Consider the following 21,087-nt stretch of genomic DNA (forward strand, 5'->3'; position numbering starts at 1 on the left):
ATGCTCGTGGGAAATATGGAGGAGAGTCATAAAAACTCAACTGACTATAAGAAAGCAGCAATGAAGCTACATATTTAATTCAAACTGATTTTACAATATTGAAACTGGAGAAGTAAACTGAACTACATTGGAGATCCACTGAAGACAAAAGAAATTTTTCACACTGTGTGTAAGCAACCTCTGAAACAACTTGCCCAAGATGTCTTGCATGTCAGGAAGATTATAGGTGAACACTAAAAGTAACTTTGAAAAAGCCAGGACCAGAAAGAAGAGAACTTGTCCTGGTTTGAGCCAGGATTAAGCCCATTTTTCTTTTTACTGACTTTTTTTTCCTTCAGTAAGCTTTCTTTTAACTAACAACTGTGTGTTCTGCTAGGCTGATAAGACATTGGAATGTTTTTGTAACTGCTGGGTCTTCAAGGTCACACCTTCACTCTGCCGGCTCAGACACTACGGGGAGATCTGTGACCCCCCCCCCGTAGGAGGCTGAGTTAGACAGACAGCAAAATTGGCCAGAGATATTCCATATATCTATGTAAGCTCAGAGGAAAGTCAGAGATCACAGAAGACAACTTCCTTCCTTCTTCTTTTCCCCTTATCTTCCGTCCATGGCCGGCGTCCATCCATCATTGTCGACCCTTAGGCTCGAGCTCTCCTGACCCTCATAACTCTCTTTCTCCAGCAGCAGCTCCAGGATTCCTCAGGACTGTCCCATCTGAGGGGAGTGCAATAGGAATTGCTAGGGGTGGGGGGAGGCGAGAGGCTTTTGCCCATACCTGAATATATCTGTATATAATTGTATATATTCTATCATTCATTAGTGTTTAATTAAAGCTGTGTAGTTCAGTTTTCAATCCAGCCAAGTCTCTCTCTTTTTCTCTCTTCTTCCCTACCTGGGTGTCTTTTCTTTTCAAATTAAGCCAATGAATTAAATGAAAAATCCTCTTTGCTGCAGACCGTCAAGATTAAAGAGGAAATAAATCTTCAACACTAAAAAATCTCCTTTGACTATCTTTCATTTAAGAGACGATGTGTGTTGTTAGGCGACATCTGTAGTACTTTTTTGAAACAAGTGTGAGCATGTTTTAACATTACAAAAGTAACCCTACTTATCTCTAAAAAACTAGTGAACAAAGAAGCTTAACTTGTTTAGGCAGTATTCTAAAAGTCAAGAAAATCAAAACAGAGACAATTAGGATAATCCTATTTTCTAGGCTGCTCCCTGTTGTATTTATTTAGTTGGATCATTTTTGTTTTATAAATCAAACCATAAATAGGTCTTAGCTATACACTATGAATAAATCCTGCAGGGAACTCTTTTCATATCATGTTAATCTTTGTATAATAAACAATATGTTATTTTTTTCCCCCAATAATTTCTGGGAGTAGATCAGGTAAAAATAAAAAGGCTATCTGGATCAAGCTTAGGCAGTGGTAGTTATACATCTGTGTAGTAGTGTTGTGGGGCTTGGTGGTGCTATACCAGATGGTGATAAGGAGAGGAGTTGAAGGGGAGATAAGAAGCCTCTCATATCCAAACTACAACGGTTCTCCAGAAGCTTTTTAAAAATGGCAAATAAGTGTCCTGAAGAACACTGGAAAGTTGAAAACAAGTGGGAAATGGGAACCAAAAACTGCAAAGATTTCTTTTCAGCTGAGATTAAACACTACTTAATCATAATGCCAAGACTGTGTACACTTCAGTATTTTGTTTACTGAATTGTCCTTCTGCATTTCAACTGCAGATGTTAACACTAATTGCTGTAATGTATAAGCATGATTTTTTTACAGATACATGCTGGAATATAGGAGCTGATTTTTTTTCCCTTCAAACAACTTAACACAATGCACAGCAGTATCTTTAAGTGTCAAGGGGGTTTTATGGTTTGGGGTTTTCTTGGGGTTTTTTTGTGGAGGGAGGTTGGCTTTCTTTGTTTTGGTTTTGGTTGGTTGGTTTGTTGGTTGTTTTTTGTTTGTTTGTTTAGTTTTGGGGTTTTTTTACAGTACTCAAGAGGGAAAAAAAAGAAGGTATAAGTCACTAGTCTGTACAGACTATATACATCAACATTTTCTCAGCACTGGGGTGGGAACGCAATTTCCAGAACTTTGGTTTTCCCCTGGGCTGAATGAATAAGAGCAAATAAATAATTAAAAGGAATACAACAAGATTTACTAACAGAGTCATATCATTCTGGGTAAACTACACAGTACAGTAGGATAGTCATACCCTTTAAGAAATAGTGTAAGAATGTACTTCCTGGACAGCTTCTGAAATACAGACAGAAAAATAAATTTGCCTATAAAAATGTTTGATATTTCTCATGAAATGAAGAAAATCCAAAGTTCATTTTTGTTGTTGTTGTTGTTTTTATTATTATTATTATTTATTTATTTGGTTGGTTCGTTGGTTGTTTTCTTGCTTAGGTAGGCAAATTCTAAGCTACATTTTCCTTAGCACGAAGTTCTACACTTTGGGAAATAATGCAAATGTATTTGTTGCTGTGGTTCTAGACAAATACTTTTCTATTACTAGATATTTAAAGTATGCATTGATTCAATTTAATCTTGTCTTAAAGGAAGAAAACTTTTGCCCAGTTTCCCTAGGCTGAAAATTTTTTGAGAGCACTATGATTATTTAATGACACTTCCTTTGTAACCAAATTCTAGTGAAGCAATATTTATGGTGTATTAAAAAATGCTGTTTTTTTATGCTGTATTCAAAAATATTACATGAAATACATTTTAATAGCTATTTCTTGTCAACAAAACACATTTCTAAAATATCAACAGTATTATTAAGATTATCTCATTATTATACCAGTAAAACTACTGTTTGAGGTTATTAATATAATTTAATTGAGGGAAGATAAATTATTTTATTTCTTTGTCTTTTTAGGAGCAGATTCAGATTATGAATCATAACATGAATTTAGGCTCCATTGAGAAATTAGTGGAAGAGACGTGGGTGTTTGGGACCCAACCAAGACAAACTTATAAATTAGTTGGAAGTTGCCAGCCAGGTGCTCATCTGTGTAACTCAAATCTGCCATCTCAAAGTTTCAACACATATTCATCTCATTACCCATATCTACATATGAATTACAGCAGTGACTGGGAAATTTGTGAAGCAGTAAGATTTCAGGAACTGGAAGAAATCAAAGCCAGAGCTGCCCAAATGGAGAAGACCATGCACTGGTGGTCAGATTGTACTGCTAACTGGAGGGAGAAATGGAGCAAAGTTAGAACAGAAAGAAATAAAGCCCAAGAGGAAGCAAGACAACTGAGAATAAAATTAGATGATGTTGTAAAAGAACTGAGTATGCTAAAAAAGGTGAATCAAGATTTAGTAAGCAAGAAGGAAAACTTAGAAAGTGTAACTGCCTGGAGAACAGAATTCAGTTGCTCAGAATTATCTTATATTAAAAAAGACCTAATCCAAATAGCATTGCTGGGACAAGAGCCTGTGAAAGAACTGAGCAAAACCAACGTGATACCTGTGGCAGAAGACACAAAGAAGGTAAAGAATAGAGAATTTTTATAGTTCATGAAGAAGCAGAAGTTTATGGATGTGTATCTAGAAATGGGATTTTTCAAGGATTTTGATGAAAATATTACCTGGTCTATTAGGTAGCAAACCATTTTTTTCACACAGACAACAATTCATACACTTCAACTATGACTAATCATTTAAGTAACTGCAATATCCAGTAATTTATAGCATTGTTCTGACATGTTCATGTTTTAAGGTAACAGATTACCTCGGTTACTTGAATTCTCTATGCTTTGTTGTGGGTTTTTTTTGTTGGTTTTTTTTTTACCTCTAAAGCAGCAATGTAGATTTCTGTCTTCCAAAATAAAATAATTTAATTCTCCCTTAATGCAACTTCTGAAAAGAAGTGAGACAAATGCTTCTGCAAAGTAGCAAGATTTTCACTTGGCAAGGAGAACAATTAAGTTGTTAAGCAGAATTAAACAATCAAGTATGGGCATGGTTTAATACAGTTCTGTCCAACCAGTTTTAATTCTGTGCATTGTCATGCATTGTATAGTCTTCATAGACAACACCATTTAAGAGCTATACTTGTTAGTGTCTGATAGGTAGCAGTAATTGTAAACAGGAAATTTTTTCCTGCTTTGTAGGATTTTATTTTTTCTTCTATATTGTAGGATGTAAGAATTTTTTTACTTCAGTTCAGTGAAAATTATCAAAATCTTAGGCCTGTATATACTACATTCAGAATATTTACTGATTCTGTAATGCACATAAATGACATTATATTCCTGTGAATTCTGAAAAAAAAAATAAAAATAAATAAATCCCAGTACCATAATATTAGCAGCAAGAAGAAATTTGGCAAAAAAATGCATGCTTTTCATGTTTTTGGGCAATTAAATGGAACATAGGAAGGAAATGACATAAAATACATTTTAACTGTCTCACTTCCTCCTTAGCATAATATAACGCAGTACTTGAAAACATAAACTTTGTAGAAGAATGGAAGACAGTCTTATCTTTTCAGCAGTTTCTAGTATTTTCTGATGTAGATTTCAGGTATTCTTTTAAAAACTCAACAGGATGGTATGAAATAGGACTGCTGGTAATCTGCTAAAATGGTATTAACACAATTCATCAGAGGTGATAAAATTAAAGTAAGTTTCTTAAGGAAACCATTGTGTTTAAGAAATGTTTGGCCTTCCTAATAAAGATTTATCTTTTTTTCTTTTCCTGATTTTTATGAGTTTTGCTTATAATTTGTATGCAGAACCTGTATCTTCAAAATAGGTCTTATAGTTCTTGTAGTTTCTGATTGGGATCCAAATTGGTATATTATGTAGGTAACTTTGGTCCTTGTACAAAATTTGTATAAGTCACCTACTTTGACATGATTCATATTAGAAGTTTAAGAGTTCTTAATTTGGAGTTTCTCAATGTACTATTTTTATGAATAAATTGTATTCCTGGTTCTATTTGTTCCAGGATTCTAGTAATTGGAATCTATATTTTTAGTAAAGATACATTAGAAATATTCTTCATATGAAGCTTGTCATAGCAGAAGGTGTGAAATATTACAAAATTACAGTGATCCAATTATAATGACTGTTTTTGCATACTCTATACATACACAGTGCAACTGTACAAGATGCTACTTACTCCCTTTTCTTTGTTGTGTGTGACTTAAATGTCCAGAAGAACCTTGGTAGGCCCTGAAGCAGTTATCTTAGAATATTAATTTCTCTTTTATTGGACTTAATATTTTTTCTGTTTTCTCAGGATGCAGAGGTAATAAAAAAACAAAGGAATCAGAATAAAAAAATCACTCCAAAGCCTCATGATTCCTTTCCTGAAGGAGTGCCCAGTATTGATTTGGAGGAACCTAAAAAAAAATTGGACAATACAGCTAAGACAACAGAGAATGATTTAATACATGTTTCCTTCTTGCATTTGCATCTGGCAGAGATGCAGAAAATCTTACAGAAAGAAAGAGAGTAAGTGCAAAATATATCCTACTCGGGGAAATGTTAATTAAAAATAAAAGATTTTAAGAAACTTTCCAATTTTGATATGGTGGTATACACATTTATTGCTCATAGACCTATTAATTGCAATTTACAAGGCTTTGACAAGAATTTTGAGAAAATTTGGCATAAATAATTTTTTTGTTTGTTTAATAGCATTGAAAATCTATGTTTCCATGTTTTGTAAACATTTCGCAGTTGTGAGTTTGTTGTTTTCCTTCACTAGTCTGTCATTTAAATAAGTGTTCCATAGAGAACTGTTAAGAATGTACAGTTAATTACAAAATTGTTCTTACTAGCATTTTGGTATCAATGCAGAGGCACCTAATGTGTGTTATGCTCAGTTACAGGAGTGCTTTGTGCATGATAGCGCATTTTCATATACTCTACCAGAAGACTTTGAAAGAGTCTAACAGCAGAATTACTAAGGCCATTTTTAAAATTAAAAACACATGAGTGCAGCTGCAAAATGCTGTTAATCTTAACATCTTCACCTGTAGTAAGGTCTATGTCAAAAGCAGAAAGCAGAAACAGAATAATATGCTTATTGTACACTTATTCTATCTGATCAAATTTACCCCACTAAAACAGTAAATGTGCATTTTGGTAGCCTAAATAGATTCATATGTTGATTACACACTAGTATATGCTTAGCATGTGAGTCTGTTGCCAGGAATTCCCTGATGTTTTGCATAGACAGTCAGTATGGAGCAAGACTGAATCATACCAAAAAAGGCTCTTCAAGGGAACATGAAGTATGTGATGTATGATGGATGTAGTAGGAGGTTTCAGGCACTGTGTGACTGTGAATTCAGAAACAGTCAAAGTTAATTAGAAAATGAAAAGGAATAAAATGCTGCTTCTGTTGAAAATACATCCAGCATTTTCAGTCCAGAGGGTCTGTAATGGTAAGATGAATGTATGATGAAGAATTTCTTTCCTGTTAAAAAAAAGCAAAAAACCCAAACCAACAAAAAACCTACCCTTTAAATTCCTAACTAGTTTTTACTCTCTTTTGTGATATTAATTTGATAGCTGTATAAAACATATTTGAATGACATTGCAGCAGATGTCCAGAAGTGTGTTTTAGCTCATTAAAAAAGATTTAGTATTTCATGGATGTAAAAATCCCATCATGCCTACATTTTCCAATTTGTCATGGGATTTCATGTGAGTTAAGAAATTGATGCCTCACATATCTGTTGTCCTCTGGCTGAAATATTGGGGGTCGTGGGTACTTCATTTTTAAATGACAATCACAGTATACATACATGAATTTACAAAACATTCCTCTTAGGAAAGGGATAATTTTTCAACACTTATTTTTAATCACTTCTTAGACAAAATTTTTTAAAACCCTGGTTCTACCTCCTGGTTTGGTTTTGTTTTGCTTTTTGTTCATGTGTTTCTCTAGCCTATTTGTAACTGTACTTCAGAGAGACTGATTTTGCCATATATTCACAGATAATATATAACATATATCCTTAGATATATGCTGACTATAGTATACAGTAAAAAAACTTACTGGCACACTGTAAGAACTGGGGATATGTCTACACTGTCCAACATATGGCAGCACCTGCCTCAGGCAGCAAAGCGCACAGAGCCATGATTGCTACATAGCAGGGGGCACTGGTGTAACAACTCTCTCTCTCCGTCAGTTTGGGCAACATTTCCCTTGCACAAGGATGGTCTGTAACCAGACTGTATGCAACTTAAAAGTATGAAACAATTATATATTTTTTTGCAATTTACACAATGTATAGCTAGGAATTAATTACTAGGCCAGGCATTAATATAGCCATCAGTCTGCTGAGACAGCCTATGTGACTTTGTTGTGCAGGCTGTCATCTGCCAGCTCAGAAAGGGTTGGTCTGCACTGCTTACTGGAATGGACTTATTTTGCTGACTCTCCATCTTCAGTTTCCTAGTTTTTCCTCTTAGGGTTATATACCTGTTCATGTCAGTATTTTTGTTTCTGGATCCTAGAGCTGCTAATAACGGCTGTCTCAACAATCTCCCCCTACTTTGTGTTTTTGCTTTTCTTCCTTTGCATGGCTCTAGCTGAAGTATTTTCTCACAGACTCTTTCTCACAACTTAGCAATTTTCTCAGTATACTCCAGCCAAGGACAAACAGCTGTGCTAGATCAAAAGCAAGCTTGGATCACAGACAGCTTGAACCCCAAGGCTAAAGGTTACCTTTGGCAGTCAGTATAGTCTTACTCACACAACACAAGACTTCTCAGCAGAACTTTCTGGTTTACATGCAGTACTCCTGAACTGTGGCTCATCCTTTCCAGAGCCAAGTTAGCTCATGCAGAACCAGTGTTTGGACTTGTCCCTAGTTACCTGTCTAATCTCTCCAAAAGATGTTTTGCTTCTTCACCCTGAGTGCACCTATGCTTCTTGCATAATTTTTAGAGCTATCTTCAGTAATGCAAATATAACCTTAAGCCACAGATCAGGCTTCACAAAATATAGAAAGAAAGAAGCTCTAAAAATGCTCTAAAAGTAATACAAAGTTTATCTTTTTGACTTTCAAAGAACATCAAGGTTGTGTATGCAATGTACATCACACACCAGAATCCTCTGCTATCACTATGGCTGGTATCAAATGCACATTTGAAATTCCATTGACATGAGTGGGAATTTAAAATCTTATGAGTTGTTAAGCACTTTAAAGAATCAATTGCATAAAACAGCTACTTGTAGTCATCTTTTGGATCAGTGTACTCATCCAAATGTCTTCTATTTTCAAGATCTTTATTTCTTGCATTTTGAACCTAAAAGTGCGGTTTTGGTTTAAATCCCAAAGCCCACCAACTATGCTGACAGTATCCAAGAGGAATTGTTTAGGGATGGATGACAGTATATAGATTATTGTTCAATGTACTGAACTGTCATCTTTTACTTTCTACCTCTTAATAATTCTTTTAGTTCCCCAATGAAGTCATGATACTATTCCGCTGAGATCTCTCATTACTTTAGAAGAAAAAATGTTCAGCTCAAATGCATTGTTAGGTTCTTTATGTATAACAGAAGGAATCTTCCTCCACTTTGCTTCCTGAGTCATGCTGTTTATTTTAGAATAAGGTTATAGGGAACCATAGTTGTATATTAAGGTAAACTGTGCTATGTGCTATTATTTATGTAGAAAAAGGAGATCCCTGGTTCAAGAGGACTAAGTTTAGCTGTAGGAGAGAGCAAGGAGATACATTACTTAAGTGGCTTGCTTCATTAATACAGCTAATATTGCTTCCAGGACCTGAGCCAGACCAGTCAGTGGTCTTGGTTATCTCTGTGCAGCCCTGCAGTACATTGCATAGACACGCTCCAAACAAATCCCTTTGCTTTAATTCCTTAAATTTAATAATGGTGTCGTGGAAGATGAATTTTAAATGAAATATTGTAAAAAAATACTGATAGCCTAGCAATAATATTTTTAGTAAAAAAAATTGTCAACTGACAAATTCCATTAGCCTCGGAATAGAAACTAAGTACTGTGGCATACAACACTTTCTTTAATCGCTAGTATTAAATTTTTCTCTTCAACTATTTTAGTATTTTTCTCTTATTCTGGTATAGCAGCCCTTCATGCCTCCATTTTAACAGAGTTTATATAATATAAAAATTTAATCTCCTAACATAGTAGTATTTATGTGATTTTACTGTTTTTTGGATTTGAGATTTCTTTAGCATTCTGATTTATTCCTGTAGGCATTATGCTTATACTGATGTTTACAGCCAACAGAATATTCCAGAGTTTTAAAATATCAGTCCATTTCATACAAATTTTCAAAGCTTTTATTTACCCAGTGCACCAGCCATGTCATTGTTAATTTGTTTGAAGTCCCTGAGACGAAGGGCTCGAGAGTGGGAATCAACCCATCCAGGGAGATACCAAATTGGTCTGCTCCATGCATTAAGACTATTTCTGTTAAAAGGAGGGTGATGGTTACAGGAGATTCCCTTCTGAGGGGAACTGAATGATCCATATGCTGGCTGGACCCCTACCACAGGGAGGTCTGCTGCCTCCCTGAGACCTGGGTTAGGGGTTTAACCAGGAAAATTCCTGGTCTGGTATGGCCCTCAGATTGCTACCCTCTTTTGATCTTTCAGGTAGGCAGTGATGTGATAGAGACCAGTCTGAGGGAAATGAAGAAAGATTTCAAGGCCTTGGGACAACTGGTCAAGGGATCAGGAGCACAAGTTGTGTTCTCCTCTATCCCTACAGTTCTGGGGAATGAGGAATGGGTAAACAAGAAGACTCAACAGATCAATGCCTGGCTCCAAACCTGGTGCTACCAGTAGGACTTTGGGTTTTTGACCATAAGTAGATCTACAAGACACTAGGCCTGCTTACAACGGATGGAAAAACCCTATCTCACAGGGAAAAAAGGGTATTAGGAAAAAAGTTAGCAGGGCTTATGGACAGAGCTTTAAAGTAGACTCCAAGGGGAAGTGGGATAAGACCAGACCCACCAGAGATGTGCAGCAGGATAGCTATGACATAGTTACCATCTTGGAAACATGGTGGGATGACTGTCATGACTGGAATGCAGTCACAAATGGATATAAGCTCTTCAGAAGGGATAGGCATGGTAGGAGAGGTGGTGGTGTGGCTCTATAAATTAGGGAGTGTTTTCATTGTATAGAGTTTGATTATAGTGATAATAAAGTTGAGTGTTTATGGGTAAAAATTAAAGGGAAGGCAAACAAGGCAGATATTGTGCTGGGAGTCTGTTATAGACCACACAACCGGGACAAGGAAGCAGAAGCATTATTCCACAAGTGAATGGCTGAAGTCTTGCAATGGCCAGCCCTTGTTCTGGTTGGGTACTTCAACCTACTGGATGTCTGCTGGAAATATAACACAGCAGGTGTTCCAGTCCCTTAATCATCCTTGTAGCCCTCCATTGGACCCTCTCAAGTACATCCCTCTCCCTCTTGAACTGGGGAGTCTGGAACTGGATGCAATACTTTAAGTGAGGTCTCAATGGGGCTGAGTAGAGGAGGAGGAGAACCTTCCTTGATCTGCTGGAGACACTCCTCCTAATGCACCCCAGGATACCATTGACCTTCTTGGCCACGAAGGCACGTTTTTGTCCCATGGATAACTTACTGTCTACCAGGACTCCAAGGTCCTGCCCCAAGGAGATGCTCTCTAGCAGATCACTTCCTAACCTGTACTGGTGCATTTTGTTGTTCCTCACGTGCAGGACTCTGCATTTACTCTTAGAAAGGTAAAAGCCCAGCTGGAGCTCAACTTGGCCAGTGATATAAGGGACAACAGAAAAGTTTTTTAAAAGTACATCAACAATAAAAAAGCCAGGGAGAATCTCCGTTCCTTACTAAATGCAGGGGGGAAGATTGCAACCAAGGATAAGGAAAAGGTTGAGATAATTATTGCCTTCTTTGGCTTGGTATTCAGTAATCAGACCCGCTTCCCCCAGGGTGTTGAGCCTCCTGAGATGGAAGATAAGGACGAAGAGCAGAACACTCCCCACACACAGTCCAGGAGGAAGTACTTCATGATCTGCTTCAGCACCTAGATGCTTACAAGTCTATGGGGCCACATGGGATCCACCCTAGAGTACTGAGGGAGCTAGAGGAGGAGTTCACTAAGGCTCTTTACATCATTTATCAACAATCCTGGTCAGCAGGGGAGGTCCCAGATGACTGGAGGATAGCTATTGTAATGCCCATCTACAAGAAGGGCCAGAAGGAGCACCTGGGGAACTACAGGCCTGTCAGCCTGACCTCAGTCCTGGGAAAGATCATGGAGAGGCTCATCTTGAGAACCTTCACATGGCACGTGCAGGTCAGCCAGGGGATCAAGGCCAGGCAGCATGGGTTTCTGAAAGGGAGGTCTTCCTTGACCAACCTGATCTCTTTCTATGACCATGTGATCTGTCTATTGGATGGGGGGAAGGCTGTGAATGTTGTCTACTTGCACTTTGGTAAGGCCTTTGACACCATCTCTCACAACATTCTCCTAGAGAACCTGGTGAATCATGGCATAGGCAAGTATACTCTTCACTGGGTAAAAAACTGGCTGGATGGTCATATCCAGAAAGTTGTGGTAAATGGAGTCAAATCTAGTTGGTGGACAGTCACCAGTGATGTCCCCCAGGGCTCAGTTTTGGGGCTAGTCTTGTTCATTGTCTTAATCACTTTTCTGGCTGATGGGATTGAATGCACCCTCAGTAAGTTTGCAGAAAATACCAAATTGGGTGGGAATGTTGATTTCCTTGAGGGTAAGAAGGTGCTACGGAAGGACCTGGTCAGGCTGGATTGATGGGCCAAAGCTAATTATATGAGTTTCAACAAGGCCACGTGTCCAGGACTTGGGTCACAACACCCCACGTGACTCTTCAGGCTTGGGGAAGAGTGACACGAAAGCTGCCCAGCAGGAAAGGACCTCGGGGTGCTGGTTGACAGCCAGCTTAACATGAGCCAGCAGTGTGCCCAGGTGGCCAAGAAGGCAAATGACATCCTGGCCTACATCAGGAATAGAATGTCTAGCAGGAGTAGGGAAGTGATTGTGCCCCTGCACTCGGCAGTGGTGAGGCCGCACCTCAAGTACTGTGTGCAGCTTTGGACCCCTCACTACAAGAAGGATATTGAGGTGCTGGAGCATGTCCAGAGGAGAGTTCCCAAGGTGGTGAAGGGTTTAGAGAACAAGTTATACAAGGAGTGGCTGAGGGAAGTGGGAATGTTTAGTCTGAAGAAAAGAAGGTGTGAGGGGAGACCTCATCACCCTCTAGAACTACATGAACCATGACAGGACCAGAGAAAATGGGCTGGAATTGCACTAGGGAAGTTTCAGATTGAATATTAGGAGGAATTACTGTAATGAAAGAGTGGACAGGCACTGGAGCAGGCTTCCCAGGGAGGTGGTGGTGTCACCATCCTTGTAGGTCTTCAAGAAACATGTAGAGGAGGCACTTCAGGGCATGTTCTAGTGGCAAAGGTGGGTTTTAACTGTGTTCCAGATTCTGGTTTTTGTAAAATTGCAAACTGGTGCATGCGCATTACACAAATAAAAAATGAAATTATGATAAATTCTTTCTTGTCTTTGGAACTTGGCTAATAGTGTTTCCTGTGAATGCAGTTTTTATCTGGTCTCAAAGGCTAGAACATCTGTAGTGCCTCTGCTGCTTCATATTTCTTTCATTGTTTCCAGAACGACTGAAAAAAGGTTTTGATTGGTTGGAAGTGGGATAAAAGTAAATATTGAAGTTCATTTTTTCCTTAATACGGTACTTTTCTCTAAGGAATAATCATTCTTTTTTTTGTGACTAGTTTGTGAAAATATTTTTCCTGAAAGTAGTAATTGATTTTATGCTTAAATAACTTTCCAGAGGAAAATGCTTAATGAGTGTGTAGAACCTCTGAGTTAAAGAATCCAGTTTCGTAAATTTTGTCAGCATTTTCTGTCAAGAGCAATTCTGTTTTGAAATATGAAATACACTTAAAAAAAAAATAAAAAAAAAATTAAGGTTGATAATCTTTGGTTTTAGTACTGTCTACATCCTGTATAAATTCAACTGTTTATGTATGTTTAAAACAATTTTGTCTTTTTCCCAAATAAAAGTGATACTGTACCTTTTCTCTGAGGATTTTCACTAACTTACATGTATTAGGTGACCTGAATCACTAACTGAAGTCCATTTCCAAATTATCTTCAGTTTACCCCAAAATTTTATTTAATTTGTAATTTTACTTCTATTGCACTGGATTTTTTTTTTTTCTTCTTTAGCTACCATTTTTGTAACTCTCTTGGAGTAATTATGATAATGTAGGGGTTTTTATAAAAAAAAGATATGATTGACAAATTCTGCAATATATAACTTATGCTATGAAAAGGAACTTCAAAGTAATTTGTCTGTTGTTAGCTGCGAAAAGATGTAACACTGAGTTTTATAATAATTTTTCAGAATGAATTTATTTCTGGAAAAAGAAATGGAGCAGATAGAAAATGAATTATTTATTTGGAAATGGAAATACGAAGAACTGAGACGAATCAAGCTGGAAAGTGTGAAACAGGTATGTTAGCAGAACATCATTATCTCATGGAGTAAGAAAAAAAATTGAGACTTCTGATTTCTTGTGTTGCAATTAAGAGTAAACTTGCACCTATAATTTAGGAAAATGATAAATCAACCATTTATCAACTACTTATCTGCCTATCCTGGGTGGAGACACCTGCAGAACATTTGTGGAAAAGCCCATCCCCTGTACAGCCACCATGTGCAGCCATGGCAGCACTGTGCTGAGGAGCTGTGAGGGCTTCTTTAGGTTGGCTTCACAGTCCTGCAGGAAGGCACCACCTAGAGGAGGCAGGTGCTTGTGCCCCTTCTCCATGTATAGTGAGGATGGTGGCCCTGATGTACAGCAAGTCATGGCGGAGGTCCAGCTGGTTTATGTTCAAGTAGAATGAGCCCTTGTGGGGCAACGGTGTAAGTGAAGAAGCCTTGACAGTGTGGGGGCATTGCCCCTAGACTATCAAGTGGTCATGGTGAGGGTGGCAGCCTAGCAAGGAGGGGGACAGCATCCTCCGAGGAGGTAGGCCAAGAGAAGTGACTCCTGTTTAGGAAGAGCTGAGTGACTATTCAGATGGCACTGGGGGAGAGCTCTATAACTGCCAGGTCCAATGGACAGGTCGCAGATGTGTCTGCAGGGAGTGGTGGCTTGTCTATCAGTTTACATGTGAGGAAATGTGCTGATGGCAGCATGAGACACATCAGCAACAGTAGTGGCATACCCTGGACCGTGGTCACCAGCATGAGCTGGGGCTGCTGCTGTTGGCACAGTAGAGAACTCAGCTTAGAGATGTTGAAGGGGGATGCAGGTCCACAAGTCCTGGGCTGCAGACAGTGCCCGATACCTTTTCTTGAGGCTAGGGCAGGAGAAAGGGTTGCTCATGCCTACAAGAGGTATATACCATTTGAGGAAATGTCTTGCCCCTTTTGAGCTGCAGTAGGAAGTGAGAAGGCTGGGCAGGTTCAGGGAAGGCAAAAAGGAGATTAACAGGTTCTTCACAGAGTCTTCAGAGGTAAGAGTGCCTGAACCACACAGGAGGGGCAACCAGAAGCATCACAGCTGCCAAGGTCTGCATATTAGTGCTCCCAGTAACTAATGATTTTCTGTTAAAAGATCAGTACCCATGCACTTTTGAACAAACAAAATATGGAAAGCCTTGGTGAACTAGATATTATTTTTTTAAAATTATGCACTCTGCATCAATTTTGAAATTGTAAATAAGTTCTCCATGTATTGAATTAACTCAAAAGAACAGTAAAGTGGTAACTTATGTTTGTAGTAACTACAAGCATTATATGCAGCTTTGTGTGACACTGATCCTGAACTTGTTCTGTTTGGGGTTATAAATTAGAGGAGATTGCATCTAGTGTTGAAAATAATTGATATTTCTGTTATAAAAAATCTGCTCTCCCATAAAATAGTAAAATAAGATGTTAAGATAAACAATAAGAAGTTTATTGTTCAAATTTTGATTGATGTTTGACAGCACTCTGTTCCTTTATTTGCAAGCAGCCAAATGTCACCAGTTTTTATTGCATACAAATTTCTTTATTTCTCTAAGGAGACTCAGAAGTCCTCATTATTTAAGCTTTCTCTGGCCTGACTTTAATTTCAAGTATTCTTTCATTAGACCAGTTTCACACCAAGTCATAATTGGCTATTCTTCTTAAAGTTTACTTCCTCATTACAGATTAGGGCTTAAATTTTACCTTATTTGTCTGAAAGATAGAAAAAGTATATCTAGGTCTGATTTGTTAGGTCTTTGGACCCTTGTAAAACAGAGCAAATGCTTCATGTGTTGCCTTGATGTTTGTAACACAGAATTATAAAGATGTTAAACTTCTAGGGTTTAGAATGCTCATTTAATCTTATAATATGCAGAGTATTCTTCCTCAATGTTTCTAAAGGACATGCTTTTCTGGTGGTTTAAAAGTTAAATAATATGAAAAATTTACAAAGCAATTTTGCATTATACTAAAAACAATAAGAACATTCATTTACCACTATATTCCACTAGTGTGCACTGCAGACTTACAAATGCCAGTATAGACAGTGACTTCTGTGCTGTTTAAAATAATTTTATGCTAGGTGAAATACAGAACGTGCCCTTGTTCTACATTGCCAAGTTTGTGGAATATGAAACAAAAATTGCACTAATTGGTACGTAAAACCTATTGGAACATCAGTATGAAAATATTTATCTTTAGATGAAAAGGATCAGAGGCTAAATTACTGTGTTGTATGTCAGGCAGAGACATTTCTGTTCTTCCTCTTTTTTTGCAGAGTTGAAGGTAAGTATCCGGTGGTCTTGATTTTGCAGTAGAACCAAAGAAATATCTTTAAACATCTTTTAAAACAAATGTTTTCATACTTTTTCTCAGTATATTGATGTTTTACACTGTATATTGTGGCGATCTCTGAATTGTTACTTAGGTGCACCATTTTCTTCAAGACAGCAGTAACAGTTCCCTACCACTTGTTTCACAGGGGGAGGAAAGTCCACTAAGGCAACTGAGGCTTCTGGATAAATCCAGTCTTCCACTCTCAATATAGACATTTAAATGCTGTTTAAAATGGAACAGCATTTTTGGAGACTCAGGTTGTTAGGAGCTAATTCTTGCTAAAAACTATGTACTATTTCCACCTTTTCCTGAAATCTTTATTCTGAAATTACCTTATACTGGAAGTTGCTGCAGAGCTGCTTACCCATAGTTGTTTTCATTCACTTAGTATATGTATGAACTAGAAACAGTGGTACTCTGACAATTTTTGTAGTATTTTTGTGTGATTTAAAGCAGCCTTTATGAAGTTTGATATAAAAATCCTCAAGGCTGTGTTTTAAAATATCGTTAGGCAATTTTCTAATAATGTCTGAATTATTTGAGAACTCAAATTTCTTCATGGAGTGGAAATTCAGTGCAGTTAATTTTCCTGTGATAAAATATCATTATTTTTAGACTAGACTTAGGATTTTGAGTGTTCCTTACTGGTCTCAATCCTTCATTTGTTTTAGAGGTTTCTCTAATTTTCAGACTGAGTGAAATGGAATGATGATGTTACTCCACATCTGACTTGTGGCTTGATAAAAGTATTGAATAAATTACTTTAGATATACACGTTTCCCTTTCTTGCCTAAATTACAATGGCTTATAGGTAGTCTGAGAGTATGGAAAGAATTCTGGAGCATTGCTTTCACAAGAATTCTTGTAGACCCTTGACTGTTCTTCCACTATTTTAATGAATCAGGTACCATTACATATATAGTGTTATCACTAGTGGTTACATACTGTGGATATTTCTCCTCTTTGTTTTCTTTATGCTATACATAAAGTATAATTTTACCTATTTTCTTACAAATGTAATTTGGAAAGTGCTGGTAAAATCGACTGTTTCATTGACTTATTTTTCCCCATACTGGCTTCTAACAAGATATTTAAACTGTATTGAGTTGTACTTGTCAATAATTTCTGGGTCTTCATTTTATGTTACACAATTAAAATACAGACTAATACCCAGATTTCTTTTACTTACTGTTACAACTGAAAGATAAAATCTCAGACTTATTTCTGTAAAGAAAGGTGTTTAGAAGGAGCTTGTGTGCATACTGAGACACATCTCTACATACTGATTTTCTGCAAAGTTAATATAATATAGAATCACAGAATTATAAAATGGTTAAGGTTGGAAGGGACCTAAAAGATCATCAGGTTCCAACCTCCCTGCTATGAGAAGGGACACCCCACACTAGATCAGGCTGCGCAAAGCTTCATCCAACCTGGCCTTAAACACCTCCAGGGAGGGGACATCCACAAGCTTCCTGCACAACCTATTCCAGTGCCTCACTACCCTCATGGTGAAGACTTTCTTCCTGATGTCTAACCTAAATCTACCCTATTTCTGTTTAAAACCATTATCCCTTGTCCTATCACTACCCTGTGAGAAAGAAAGCCTGGGTGAGGATGTTAGCTTGGAGGTGGTCTTGGCTGTAGTGACCATGACGTATTAGAGTTTAGTATTGTTAGGGAAGGAAGCAGGGTAATAAGTAAAACTAAACCAGATAGCTTTAATTAAATACTACTAATAAAAAAAAATATGTACAAATATATACAAGTATGTTCAGGAATTTGCAAAACCCTGTTGCCACCCACCACCCCCAGCAAATCCCATGGCATCTCCTGAGATGTGACCAGTTCTGAAACATCCCGAAGCACTGCCGGAGCAGTGGAAGAGCAAACAGGACCTGAGGGGAGAGTTATGAAGGTCAGGAATACATGAGCCTAGGGATCAATGGTGATGGACGGTCGAAGTCCTCCCCAGATGCCAGCCATGGATAGAAGAGAAAAATCAAATAAAAGAGACAGCAAACCTGTGTGGATAAGGAAGGAGCTTCTGGAAAAACTCAAATGGAAGAGGGAAATTTAAAATCTGTGGGAAAAGGGTCTGGTTAATTGGAAGAACTATAGGAATGCTGCTAGAGTATGCAGAGACTGAAAAAGAAAGGCCAATGCCTTCTTTGCTCCAGTCTTTACTCCTCAGACCAGCCCTCAGGAGTTGCAGTCACTGGAAGTAAGGGAGCAAAACTGGAGGGAGGAAGACTCTCTACTGGTCAGTGAGGATTGGGTTAGAGATTGCTTGGATAAACTGAAAATGCACAAATCCATGGACCCCAATGGGGTGCATCCACATGTGCTGAGAGAGCTGCCTGATGTTATTGCTTAGCTGCTCTCCATCATTTCTCAAAATTCTTGGAGAACAGGAGAGGTGCCTGAGGACTGGAAGAAAGCCTCCATTCTTCAAAAAGGGCAAGAAGGAAGACTGTGTCAACGTGAGGAGAAACTTCTTTACTGTGAGGGTGATGGAGCACTGGAAGAGGCTAGCCAGAGAATTTGTAGAGTCTCCTTCCCTGAAAACTCTCAAAACATTTCTGGATGTGTTCCTGTGTGTCCTGCTGTAGGTGATTCTGCTGTGGCAGAGCAGTTTGACTAGGTGATCTCTAGATGTCCCTTCTAATCCCTAACATCCTGTGATTCTATGATTTTTCTTTAGAATCATAAAATCATTGAACTATTCAGGTTGAAAAAGACTCTTGGGATCACTGAGTTCAACTATCATCTTTACTCTACAAAGTTCTCCCTTAAACCATATCCACCAACACCACATCCAAACAACCCTTAAACACATCCAGGGATGGTGACTCAACTACCCCCCTGGTCAGCCTATTCCAGCATCTAACCACTCTTTCTGTGATTTTTTTCCCTAATGTCCAGTCTAAACCTCCCCGGTTGCAGCTTGAAGCCATTCCCTCTTGTTCTATTGCTAATTACCTGTGAAAAGAGACCAGTACCAACCTCTCTACAATGACCTTTCAGGTAGTTGTAGAGAGTGATGAGGTCTCCCCTCAGCCTCCTCTTCCTCAAACTAAACATTCCCAGCTCCTTTAAGCATTCTTCATAAGATTCATTCTCTAGCCCCTTCACCAGCTTTGTTGCCCTCCTCTGTACTTGCTTCAGCACCTCAATACTTCTCTTGAATTGAGGTGCCCAGAACTGGACACAACACTCCAGGTGTGGCCTCACCAGTGCTGAGTACAGGGAGACAATCACCTCTCTACTTCTGCTGGTCACACTATTTCTAATACAAGCCAGGTGCCATTGGCTTTCTTGACCACCTAGGCACGCTGCTAGATCATATTCAGGAGCTTGTCAATTAGAGCCCCCAGTTCCTTTTCTGCCAGACACTTTCCAGCCACACTTCCCCAAGCCTGTAGTGCTGCATGCGGTTGTTGTGGCTCAAGTGCAGGACCCAGCACTTGGCCTTGTTGAAGCCCACCTCTCTGTTTCCAACATGGTTTTTTTCCATGTTTTTGCCCATGGCAAATAAACAAACAACAAAGAGAGTAAGATTACCCATTGTATTGTTTACTTTTGTTTTCAGGGGATTTTCTGCATGCCTACATTCATTTTCTTTAACAAATCCTGTATTTTTTGAGAAAAGGTTATCATCATCTTTTTTAAGTGTTTATTAGAATGGCTCATAGCATATTCTAGTCCTGAATTAATTACTACTAATAATTAATAATGTTTCTAGACACACAGCAATAGATAACTACTTGAAGTGAAGTACGCTATTATAGTCTGCAATTAAAATTGTATGTTGTTTATCTGTAAAAATTCCAAATTTTTAAATTATCTTTGGTAAATTACAGAAAAGTTATCATTATTCCCAGAGTTATGTTTCCATATGGTCTGTATGTATTTCTACTCATAGACATGCAAACTGACAAATTTGTTCTTCATATTTGTATTGGAAAATATTTGCATAATAATATCTGCATGTCAGTTTCAGCTGTCTAAGGGGGTTTCCTTCCTTATTTCAGGAAGAACTTTGTTGTATTCGATTTGAGGAGTAAAAATACCCCCAAAGCCTTATGAACCCACAGTCCCTTCCCCTGATAACAGTGCTAGTTAGAAAAGTAAGCTAACTTCAGATCACAACATCTCTTTAAGCAAGCAGCTTCAGCTTACCATTGCAACAATACTTAGATGAAATGGGAAATAAGCAGAGTTTAATAAATGTTTCAAGTGCCATAAAAAAATCCCAACAAAACAAAACACCAACCCCCCCCCAAAAAAATACCCCCAAAAATCAAAACCAAAACCTAAAACCCGTGGTTCTCAGCAGGAGCCTATTGTACCTCCTTCGGAATTATAAACCAAATGCTAGTATTGAAACTTTAAGCACACTGCAGTACTAGCTCATGCTCTGCTTCAGATCTTTTTGATTGAGAATTCCCCAAACTTCCTGCCCTTTGAGATTTCAAATTAAATTAGGATAAATAGTTGTTATAATCCCTATGACTAAAAGAATCTTTGTAATTTACTTAGATTTTTTTAACACCATTTGTTTAATCTAGTATCACTGCCACCCCTGCTGTGTTCTGTCATAATCCAATCAACTGCAAGAAAAACATGCAGTAAAGCTAACAAATAAAACACTTTTGTTATGAATGTTGATGGCTCCAGTTTTCCCTTGCTTGAACTGAAACATAAAGGTTAAGGTGTGATTTTTTGAAAAAGAAATCAATTCCAGATACATTTGCCTGATCAGTTGTTAACTGTATTATCAGTTATCAGTATTGTTAACTAATTTGAATTTTTACTTATTTAATCCCAGGATTAAAAATTAAACCCCTACATGCAAAGTAACAAAAGAAGCTACATGCTTCTTAGCACATTGGAGTTGTGATTCTCCCGATGAATGATGGCTTGTCAAATTTTGAGACTTCCAGTTGATGTGTATCCCTTATAAATTTCAAGCAAAATTCTCAAAAAACTGACAACTAAAATGTCAATTCATTTCTTGACTGAGATTAAAGAACATTTAAAATTCACTTAAACCACTGTATAATGTTAATTTAGATTAATCTCAGAACTATAAATATTATGCATCAGCTTTAGGCAAAAAAAAAAAAGAAAAGCAGTTTACAAATTAAGTCATATTAATCCCATCTCAAATGTCACTTG

General features: G+C 37.8%; 1 protein-coding gene across 1 annotated transcript in view; it reads left to right on the forward strand.

The window, feature by feature from the left end:
* The first annotated feature begins 2,911 nt into the window (after positions 1-2,911).
* Positions 2,912-21,087, forward strand: part of CCDC102B (coiled-coil domain containing 102B) — a 117,058-nt gene continuing 98,882 nt past the window's right edge. The window contains exons 1-3 of the mRNA XM_009995628.1: positions 2,912-3,517; positions 5,273-5,487; positions 13,459-13,567. Coding sequence (XP_009993930.1) covers positions 2,912-3,517; positions 5,273-5,487; positions 13,459-13,567 — 930 coding nt within the window. The remainder of the gene's footprint in view (positions 3,518-5,272; positions 5,488-13,458; positions 13,568-21,087) is intronic.

This window comes from Chaetura pelagica, unplaced genomic scaffold (assembly GCF_000747805.2).
Source record: "Chaetura pelagica isolate M959 unplaced genomic scaffold, ChaPel_1.0 scaffold63, whole genome shotgun sequence".
Lineage (NCBI taxonomy): Eukaryota > Metazoa > Chordata > Aves > Apodiformes > Apodidae > Chaetura > Chaetura pelagica.